The 11,296-nt window shown below is 39.0% G+C and overlaps 1 protein-coding gene across 1 annotated transcript; it reads right to left on the bottom strand.

Moving 5' to 3' along the window:
* Positions 1-720: 720 nt before the first annotated feature.
* gfi1ab (growth factor independent 1A transcription repressor b) lies at positions 721-10,208 on the bottom strand. The gene is made up of 7 exons (XM_041790776.1): positions 9,933-10,208; positions 5,352-5,472; positions 4,518-4,703; positions 3,312-3,694; positions 2,003-2,140; positions 1,689-1,854; positions 721-1,500 (listed from the first exon to the last, which is right to left on the bottom strand). The coding sequence occupies exons 2-7, from the start codon at positions 5,461-5,463 to the stop codon at positions 1,322-1,324; spliced, it is 1,164 nt and encodes a 387-aa protein (XP_041646710.1). The 5' UTR covers positions 5,464-5,472; positions 9,933-10,208; the 3' UTR covers positions 721-1,321.
* Between the last annotated feature and the right edge of the window lie 1,088 nt (positions 10,209-11,296).

The following is an 11,296-nucleotide window of genomic DNA, read 5'->3' as shown; positions in this document are numbered from 1 at the left end:
TCGTTCAAGAGTGGCTTGAAACTAGAAACATGACACTTGTAGCCCAATTCCTGGTACTTTCTGTGTGTGGTGCTTCTTGACACACCGACTCCAGCCTCAGTCCACTCCTTGTGAAGCTCCCCTAAGTTCATGAATCTGCTTTGTTTGACAATCCTCTGAAGGCTGAGCTCAACTCTGTTGTTTGTATGCCTTTTCTTACCACACTTTTTCCCTCCAAGCTACTTTCCGTGAATATGCTTTGATGCAGCCTCTGAGAACAGCCTGGCCTGACCTTCTGTGGCTAACTCTCCTGATTTCTCACATCAGCAGTCTTCTCCATGATTGTGGTTGTGTGTACTGAACCAGAGTAAGGGAATGAAGACTCAGGAAACCTTTGCAAATTGGACTCCACCTTCACTTTGTAAGAGATGAATCTACAGTTTATAGAAGTTTAATTCTTTGAAGTAAATCACAGGGGAAACGGGACTTTATGTGATATTCTCATTTTTTAAATGCACCTGTAATATGTGTTAAATGATCATGAAAGTACTCCAACCTGAATAAAGTCAGTGCAGATTCCTCTGATTTGGAAAAGAAATCATCTCACATCATTTCATTTTGGAATTTATTGCATCTTTTAAAATTTCAATGAACCAACCAGAAGATGAAATAAACTGATGAGAAAATATATTTTAAAAGTTCATTACGACAGTAAACTGTGCAACATGTTAGAGTGGAAGATAACATCTCTGTGAGTAAGGCCTGCTGTTTATTAAATCACACAGTGTGAGGAGGCTGTTTTGCCAGCATGTCTTCAAACTGAAAACAAAGCCTCTGCTCTGAGGAGAGGCGCAGATTTGCAGCTTTGCAGCTGATCAGGGTTTTTAAAGTGAGAGCACAAAGAACTTGAGGGGTTTAACCCCACTGAAGGGGCTGATCCTGGTTGATTTGATGAATTTATGTCATCATGTGCAGTCAGACTTTTTCCCAGATGTGTTTGTTTCATCTTCACCTCTGGAGTAATCTTGAAAATATTTAGTGTTTTTAACATCTTCTCTTTAAAATGTCTGTAAGAAAAATGTTTAAATCTGATCATATATGTTTAATTTATCACCATAAATAAATAGTAATACATATATTTCTATCTGAAATGCACTTTAACACTTGGTTTTACAGTATGGATCAAAGGTCATCTTCAATCCAAAAAACGTCCTCATGCTGACAGATTTGTAACGCCTCTTCTGTCTTTGCCAAATGTCCGAGATCGTTTCTTTAAAATGCATTAAAGACGTTAAAGTCAGGTCACATCATGACTGGAATCTGTTCAGAAGTCTGTTTCGCTTCATTTGAGTCCATGCTGTGTCTCTTTGTGCCTCCTCAGGTCCACTTTCCTCTGGAAGCCTTTCCCGCACAGATCGCAGCCGAAAGGTTTGTATCCTGTGTGTTTCCTGCTGTGAGTGATGAGGTTGGAGCTCTGGCTGAACGCTTTCCCACACACTTGACATTTATGTGGCTTCTCACCTGGAGTAATAGTAAAGAAAACATTTTATTCATATTATACAACAGCTAAATTCCGCAATCGTTCGAGTTGATTTCGGACTTTTACGCACAATTTACGCACGGATTATTTCCCTCCCCGCAATGATCGAAAGCAGCTGTTTATCTTCGATCAGGTTTTGAAACTTAAAAAAAACCATTTCCTTCTTTACCTGTGTGGATGAACGTGTGCTTCTTCATATCTGACTTCTGGTGAAACCTCTTTCCGCAGTACTGGCACGGGTACGGCCGGGTGTCGGAGTGGATGAGGAGATGCGTCGACAAAGTCGATGACCTTTTGAAACTTTTACCGCAGATTTTGCAGTCGAAGCTTCTTTCCTGAAACGTGAGCAGAGGAGAGATAAGAGGTGACAGAAAAGCAGGTATGGAATGCGAGAAGATGCAAACCCAGAGTAGAGGTGTGAAATCCGGGGTCGCTGCTTGTGTTGTTGTTGTTTTTTTTTTAAGTTTTAGTAAGGATGGTTACCTGCGAGTGCACGGCTTTGTGTTGCTCCAAACTGACTGCGTGTCCGAAGGTTTTGCCGCAGATTTCACACGCAAATGGTCTGGTGCCGCTGTGCGATCTGCGGACGTGGACCTCCAAACCGTGCGGAGTAGAAAACACCTGTCGGGGGAGAAAAGGAGGACCTCTAAGTTTTGAAAATGGCAATAAAACTGTCAACGAATCATTTAATATAAGAGCTCAAATTATTGAACCCTTTTTTTAATTAAAACGCTGGCTCTCTAGAACAGTGGTGCTCAACTGGTCGGTCGCGGACCTGTTTTTGATAGGTTGTGAATGTGGGCCTGGAAAAAAAAAAGACAAAAGACCCAACTGTACGGAAGCCCTAAGCTGACATAAATCCACATCTTTTATTTTACCTGCCGCATAATTTGGTAATACTTTGCGACTGCAATTACAATATTACAGTTACGTTCTAAGCCATGAATGGGATCTAGTTGTTTGGTTATCAAGAGAATCCCTAAGAACAATGATAGTTTGAAAGTTTGTATTTCTCACTTCCAAACATGCAAATATTATGTAGCACTTAAAAATACAAATCCTCAAGTTTTTGCAGTATGCTTTTAAAATAACTTCATATTCTCCCAAAATAAAAGCTTTTACTTTGTGAAATAGCTGCACTGTTGTAAACTGAAAAGCCTTTCTGCAGGTATGTTTGTGAACCTTTCCATTAATACTTTATACAAAAATAAGTGCAGCCTTTTATGTGATTATGTAATTGCACAGCCTGACATTGTGATTAGATTAAATTAACAGCACTAATTTTGCCTGATAAGTACATTTTGGTCATTTTCTCAAGCACTTAACTCACTTAATCTTGTCATCTCAGGGTTAAAAAAAACTGCCTTTCCTATGATAATGTGCTTATTTCTGGATATCTGTCGAGTAAAAACTAAATTTGCATGTTGTCACAGGAAACAATGTGTGAATATTTGCTTTTTGAACATGTTTTGTCTTTTTTCCCTGGTCATATCTTTTCATCCATCCAAGGCCCAAACTGCTACAATTTTCATTACATATATTTAAATGGTTGATGGAAATTTGGATCCCACTTTCTCTTTTAAGCAAGCCCTGAGGCTTGACCAGTTGAGAACCTTGAATCTTTTGTTATCATGGGAAATGGAGTTAAATAAAAACAGGCAGGGCTTCTGATATGGTTCATTCTTAAACAGATTTGTTTGTCCTGACATATGTTTGTTTTATCTAAGGTTAAACCTGCAATAGTTTTCATCAAATTAATTTAACTGTTTTTTTTCTGCATCTCCCTCCTCACCTTGCTGCACTTGACACACTTGTAGGCCCCGTTGAGGATCAGACTGGAGCAGAGCAGATCAGACGGGGCCTTCCCACTGTGAGCTTTCAGGCCTCCATCAGGGAACAGCAGAGCAGCAGCAGCAGCAGCAGTGTGTCTCCTGTAGTCTCCATAAGCATCCTCTCCCAGACTCCGGTACGAGTCCAGGGCCGGGTGGGTGCTCCTGTCCGCGTAAAATGTAATGGGCCCAGGGCCCCTGTCCACTTCCATGCTTGGATGGAGGCTCTGCTGCAACAACGGCCTCAGCCCGGGCCCCGGGTAGCTGCTCCAGGCGTACGGCCGGAAGGGAACAGTGAAGGGCTGAGTCTCGTCCACCACAGGGGAGAGGGATTTCTCTGAATCAACTGGACAGGGGAGACGGATGAAAATTTAATGAGGGTGGTGACATGGTTAAAACGGGGCAATAATGGGGCGTGAGGAGTCATGCAATGTCTCCTTAGAGAATTACAAAACGATACTGATGGGAAATTAAATAAAACACATTAGTTTAGATGTAAACATGGAAAAGTAGATTGACTGCAGTCAGATAAACCAGAGATGGGCAGCTGTGTCTGCTAGGCGGACAAATTGTTACAAATGCTCTTAATCAGATTATTATAATAAGGTCACTGGTGATTTGATAAAATCATTTAATATGTGAAACTTATTAACAAATGATGCCAAATGTTAGTGAGCAAAACAGAATTGAAGACAATTAGAGAAATTTTCAGTGCATTGAACAGAGGATCTACTGGTTATTTCAGCATAATTTACTTACCATTCTATTTTTTTTCTCAAATAGATTTGAAAATATCTCTAAAGCTTTACAGAGATATAAAATAACATCTGCTTATTTCTTGTAAAAAACAAGTATTATGTCATTAATCAAATAAGAGAAATGGTTGTTTGTCTTCTTGTATTTGTGCTACCAGGGTGGAATCCTTGATGGCTGATTTGTCTACTAGTATTTCAAATTGACTCACGCAAACCCTCATGAGATTATTCAGGGAATAACAGGCTCACACATGTAGTAAAATATAAATATCTTGTAATACAATCCGGACAGAAAACATGCGTAATTGTTAGATTATTTTTCCACGTGAGCATCAAGCTTATCTTCACTTTATGTTTGCATCCAAAAGCTTTCACAATCCTTCATCCCTGCTCATCTGTGATTTGTCAGTGTACCTGGTGATGCAGAGGGAGAAGGAGGCCTCCAGAAGTCCTCATAGTCCGAGGAGGGAGCGCACAGACTGTCGGCGCAGCTGAGCGGAGACTTCGGGGAGAAATCAGCAGCATCAGCCAGGTGAGAGTCCGGAGAGAGGGCGTATCTGTCCGCTGAAATGTCTGCGTCATCCGGGAGTTTATCCACCTCTGAGGGGAAGCAAGAGCAGGCAGCATAATGAGAGTAAAATAACAAAACTTATGATTTTATTTTTGCTCGAATGTCAGGGGAGACTGAACATTTACACCCTCATTTAGTTCAAATCCATACAGTTATTAGATGTGCCATCACTAGAATAGCAGCAATATTAAGTCATTCAAATTTTCTTAAGTTAAATATTAATTTAAAGAAAAGGTGCATTGGTCAGTCGAAATAAGATCATAATTAAAAATAAGTTGTTTAAATGTATCCATGGAAATTACTTTTCGTTTGCGTAAAATCTTCCTTAGAGTTAGTCCAAGCATTTACAACGAAATTACAGGCCTGTTTGAATCAAGCCTGTCCAAGATTTGAATTTTATTAAAGCAGAAAACCAGTCTTTTAGATTTATAATCCCTTAAACAATTATAGTTCCTCCAATCAAACGATTTACAAATATCATGTTCTCTGGATAAAAACCCAACGCGTAATTTGCGCACATATTTAGGCACTAGTTTCATGTCTTGAAAGGCATTTCTAGTGCACCATTTCTGCACAAAACAATTCAGAGAGCTTAACAGAGTAAAAAGAAAACATTTCAATCTTTTCATCTGCACTAAAAGCATTTAAATGAAAGAGAGAATGAATTCGGCACAAACCTGAGCATATGTGCGCCAGCATGGAGTCCAGCCTGCTGTAGTCATCCTCTAAACTCCGCGGCTGATGGTAGCTGTGCGCCTTCTTACTCTTCACCATGAAGGAGCGAGGCATCTCTGAGAGCTGTGACAGACACAAATCACTGAGGAGGAGGAGGAGGAGAGCTGTGCGCGCTGACTGAACCCTGCAAACATTTGAGCTCCACTGCTCTGTTGTGGAGATGCTGCCCCAAGTGCTTTAAGAGATTTCAACCTGACAACGGAGCATGCGCAGCACTGCCTGTCCCGTTTGCCAGGTGTTGCGCGGACAGGTGTCACTGCGGCGGCTCCTCCGCTGCAAAAAAATATCCTGGAGGAGTTTTTAGTCAGAGTTAAAGTTGATGCTGACTCGAATAGAAAAAACGACGTCAGGCCTCGTCATCGGTAAATGACTGATTACAGGAGTATGTTTTATGAGCACAAGATTATCTGTTTAAAAGCTTAGTATACATTGAGAATTATAATTCAATCTATTTCATTTCATTTAGAAGAATTTCTTTTAAAAACTGTTGAAAACCACAGCAACACAAATAGAAGTCCTAGATGAACAATATATATATTTTTTTATTTAACATTTATTTAACCAGATAAAAACCCATTGAGATCAAGATCTCTTTCACAAGGGTGACCAGGCCAAGAGGTCAGCAGCACACGTCATGAAAAAACATATTGAATGGTGGCAATATACAATAAGTTAGAATACACATATTTTTGTGAGAGCAAGGTGTTACGCGATAAAGTGCAGTATCTTTAACAAAAATAACAATTCAGAAACACAGGCACTGTTCAGTGGTCTCATGCTGTTTATCCATATTGGGTCATTTATTGGTTAAATGTCAGAAATAGCAGGCAGAATCCATCTAAATTATTCACTCCCAACCATGGGCAGAGCGAGGGGTGGCTTAGGGGGCTCAAGCCCAGAATGTTTTCTTTAAAGCTCTGAATCTTTCAGGGTTGGTTAAAACTATTGCTTTTGTATAATATGATAAATAAATGTTTAAAAAAAAGTGATAAACAATTTGCCTCTTTTTGATAACAACATGGAAATTTGATTCCTAAAACCAAACTTAATTAACCACGTTTACACTTACTGCTGTATAAAGAGCACTTTTACACCACCACACCACTGTCAGCATTTTAGTGAATAAATCAGTATCTGTAACCCCATATGTTTTCTTATGTTCTTTGTTTTAAATGTATTGTTTCAGCTAAAAACTTTAACACCAAATTCCTACCCCAGCTATGCAGTGTAACTTAAAAAGGAAATGTACATTTTTAGGAGGCAGAAGTAAAAATTATTGAACTTTAATGTGGTGGATAATGATATTTTTTATTGTAGTTAGATTTAAAAAAAATGTAATCACTGAGGATTTTATTAGGTTGAACTGCATGTTGTTTGCCCAAATGATGCATATATTTGTCGCCATTTTAATTATAAACTATTGTTTCAAATTGTGTAAAAAATAATGTAAAACTCCCCAATGAGCAAAACATTTCTGGGAAAGCGTCCCCCTTTGTTTAGGCTCAGCCCCGGATATTTAACAAGTCTGCTTACGCCCCTGCTCCCAACATTTACATAGATTTAACTGTCCAGGAGCCCGGCTTTTTGCCAGTTCCATCAACTCTTTCAAATGTTGCCAACATGTTTGTGCAATTTAGACAGTTTCTCTCCATCTCTCCTTCAAAAATATGACTAAAAATCATGACGTTTCTGTACTTTTTGATACCAAACAATCATGAAAATAATGGAGATTAGAAGACTATAAAAGACGCTGACAACCTCAGTGTACATATACAGTGCTTAACAAATCTATTAGACCACCTGTCATATTTGTCTCAGAGACCATCCAGCATCTTGAAGTGCTTTAATTGAACTCTTTCATTTTCAGTCAGCTCTCCACGTTTTATCATTTTGAACAGGAATGAGGAATTTCAAACTGAATTCACCCAAATTTGAGCCGGCTCACTGGGTTTCTCTGAGAAGTCAGAAATGAATCAAGCATAACATTCAACCACTAAAACTCATTTTTCTGTTCAGGAATGCAAGTAAATGACTATAATTTGACATATTAATCAAGAAATATTAATGTGCTTTACTATTTTTTCAGTTTTTTTGTGAATCAGTAAATTTGAAAATCCATGGATAACAATAACAATTATATTTTAGCGTTAAAAATATCATTTGGGTTAAAGAGCTTCTACATATTGGTGTATTAACCATTGCAGAAACATAAAAAATGATTTTGGTAATTACCAATGCTGTTAATTTAGGGCAGCTGTGGCATAAACCTTACTTTGGTTAGGGTGGTCTGATACTTTTGTTAAGCACTGTATATGTTGCTTATTTTTTGTATAATATAAGCAGGGTGTGGGAGTTTGTCTCCACGTTTTGATGAACGAGAATAATAAATCACAGTAGTCGGTGGCGAGGACTTCTGTTTTTGTTTTTGTACGGGTTTCATTGTTGTTTGAGTTTTACTACATTTTATATATTGACCATCATTTGTTATCTCAACACAGGACACATATGCAGCTAAAAATACTGAGGTGTAATCATTAGTCCTTATCATCCTACCACACACTAAAAACATTTGAGGAAGCATTTATGGGGTAAAAAGAATCCCAGTCTGGTGATTTTTTCCACCAGGACTTTTTGCAGCGTGGAGCCCATCGCCCGGAGCTCCTGCCCCCCTCCCGGATCGGACTGCGGCTCGTGTCCCCCAAAAGAGCCCTGAAGTGTTACAGGCCTTATCAGCGACTTACTCAATCTTACAGAGAAAGGAAACGCGGAAGCGCACCCCAGGGTGTCAGTTACTGAAAATATACAGCATGTAGTGGTGAAATAAAAAGGTGGGGGAAACTCTGAACTCACGGTGGCCCCTGATGCGTAATAATAGTTCCTTTACGCCTCTAAATGCGCACATTTGACCATTCTAGCATGAATGTTACAGACGCTACCTGTGACTGCTGTTTTCCAAAGGCCTGATGTTGCTGCATCATATCGACAGGTTGTGGCGATGATTCATAATAAATCCTTTCTTTGTCAGAATTGCCTAAATTTAAAACAGTTTGCTTGTCCAAGGGTCTGCACATGACTGAGATGGGTGCAGGTAAGCCCTGACTCGGTGCTCTGCTGGCTCTGAGGCTGTCATTATGCGACAGACACTCGCCGTCCTCGCGCCTGCGGTGAGAGTTTCACATTACCCCCGGCGTTATACTCAAAAGAAAGAAGCCCAAAACAGAGACAATTTGTTTTCTGTTCGCCCTGCAGGACGCAGATCAGTGCGCCTTGTAAGCGTCACTACGCACAGAACAAAGGATGCGTCATGGTGCCTTTTATCCACCGCAATGAAGCCGAAAACTCTTACAGTAAAGACCCCGACTATTACTCAGAAAATCATCATCATCAAATTTGATAAATATATTTTTTAAAAATCTATATTTAATGATAAAGTCCTTGCATTGTCTGCTTTTGGTCTAAGCCTCCTTTTCTTTTAATATTTAAGACAGAATAGGTGTTGAATTATTTAAAAGATCAGTTTTATTGATCAAACTGTCTAAATCTTGTCTAAATTCAAAAACATCCACATCCATATTTAGTGATAACGAGATATCCTATGTCTGTATACTTTACTTTTTTTGTGATTGTTGTGATCCGGATTTATCAAATTGAATGTGAGAACGCAATCTTAAAGCCACAGATCACTGAAGCCTCTCCAGAAGGAGCCTATCAGTCCAAGACGACAGGAAATCAAAGCTCCACACGCCCGGCACGATTAGACACACCAAGTCCGGGGCATCCGGACCCTGTGTGGGCGAAGATATGGAGACATGAACCGATAAAAACCGAAGCAGACAGGCCTGGAGTCCGGATAGACCGGCGGAGAGGACAGTGCGTAAATGATGCGACGAAAAGGAGATAAATACAACAGGCACTAAATAATAATAGTAATGAAAATACTACTGCTATTAATAATAATAAAAAATAATATTGTAAAAATAAAGTAAGTGATAAAGTTTAATACCCTTTCTGCGCATGCACGCGTTTGAACGATATGACACACATAACATTAAAATGCTAAGGAAAAAAACACAACATCCATACGTAAAAGAACACGTAAGTTATTCAAGCCTCCTACATCCAGACACAGTTAACATTTTTAAAGCATCTTTAGGATAAACTTCACGTCCTGGGCCAGAGTAAGGTTCGTCAAAAGTATTTTAAATTCTAAATATATATTCAGAAAACTGTTTTTAAAGCATGTATTTGGTACTTTTTGGCTCAAATGTCAATCTAAATTTCCACAGTAAGGCTAAAAATATCTTATTTGAATGACAGCTTATAACACGCACAAAATGCACCATGTTGTTAATCTGTTGCTTTCCTTTACTGCGCCATAAGACCCATTATCAATCTATCAGCGAGCATCTTCAATCACTGCAGTAGAAAATAAAAGACCACACTGAGCTCCTGTACCTTTACCGTCTTGTTTCTCAATGAATTATAAATAATCGTCTTCATCAGTATGTGGCATTATCACAAACCTGCGTGATCTTCAAGAGTGCCTTTAAAACGTGCTCTTTTGAAATGTGGTTTTCTGCTTCAAATGATTAGGAGTTGAGGCTGAGCTCTGAAAACCGCGAGAAATCACTTCCTGAAAGCTCTCAATCTTTGCAAGACTCTTGACAGAGGAAGGCAGAGCTGAGGCTCATCATCACACGTGTTCAAAGGCAGAGGGGAGCAGGTTAGAGGTCTCTGAATCATCATGGCTGCTTGATCATGGCAACAATCATAATCACAAATACAGTGCCAATGAAAAGTATTCACCTCTTTGGGTTTATAAATCAATCATGGTCTATATAATTTGGTTCTTTTTACAAAAAAAAAAACAACTTAATATCAAAGTGAAAACAGAATTCTACAAAGTAATGTCAATTAAATAAAACCATAGAATAAGTGACTGCATAAGTATTCACCCACTTCAAGTCAGTATTTAGTAGATGCACCTTTGGCTGCAATCATCGCACTGAGCCTGTGTGGATAGGTATCAGTCAGGCTTGCACATCTGGACGCTGCAATTTCACTCCATTATCTTTGCAAAACTGCTCAAGCTCTGTCAGGTTGCATGAAGGTGTGAACAGCCTTTATCAAGTCCAGCCACAAATTCTCTACTTGAACTGAGGTCTGGGCTTTGACTCGGCCCCTCCAGAAAATTCACCTTGTTGTTTTGAAACCATTTCTGTGTAGCTTTTGCTGTATGATTTGGGTCACTGTGTAGCTAGAAAACAAACCCTGGTTGTCAGATTTACAGACATGCCATATTCCTTCCATTTCATAATGATGGATTTAACTGTTCAGTGCTTTGAAGTTTTTTTTGTATCCATCCTCTGGCTTTTACTTTTCAGAAGCTTTTTTTCAGAGTTGCTTGGAGTGTTCTTTTGTATTCATGGGGAAATGGTAGTCAGGAATACTGATTAACCAGTGACTGGACCTTCCAGACACAGATGTCTTTATACTATAATCCCTACAGATACTTCACTGCACTCAGGTGATCCTGATTTTTGCAGTGACTTATTTTAAATTAATTTTTAAAATTAACATTACTTTGTAGAAATCTGTTTTCACTTTGATATCAAAGAGTTTGTTTTTGATTTATAAAATCAATAAAAGGATAAAACATCCAAGGGTCTGAATGCGTTTTATAGGAACTGTATTTCAGTACTGATATTATCATTTTAAGCACCAATGGATCAAGGGGCAAATCAAAGGGTTAAAAGGCAGCAACAGTTGTGTAACAAATTCTGAAAGTTATTTTGCATTGCTCCAGGTCTGACTCCTCAAAAGCTGAGTGGTTTCATTCCACTGAGTAACCTTTCCTGTGAATCAGCAGCTGCTTTTCTGTCATCTT

Source organism: Cheilinus undulatus, linkage group 7 (genome assembly GCF_018320785.1).
Source record: "Cheilinus undulatus linkage group 7, ASM1832078v1, whole genome shotgun sequence".
In the NCBI taxonomy this organism is placed as follows: Eukaryota; Metazoa; Chordata; class Actinopteri; order Labriformes; family Labridae; genus Cheilinus; species Cheilinus undulatus.
The sequence above is the reverse complement of the archived record's forward strand: the minus strand, read 5'-3'. Positions and strand labels throughout refer to the sequence as shown.

Coding starts and splice junctions, on each gene's coding strand:
- gfi1ab (XM_041790776.1), bottom strand. CDS start 5,463: ATGCCTCGCTCCTTCATGGTGAAGAGTAAGAAGGCGCACAGCTACCAT. Junction 4,704..5,351: donor GCTGGCGCACATATGCTCAG/GTTTGTGCCGAA, acceptor GCTTCCCCTCAG/AGGTGGATAAACTCCCGGAT. Junction 2,141..3,311: donor AGTGTGTCAAGTGCAGCAAG/GTGAGGAGGGAG, acceptor CTCCCCCGACAG/GTGTTTTCTACTCCGCACGG.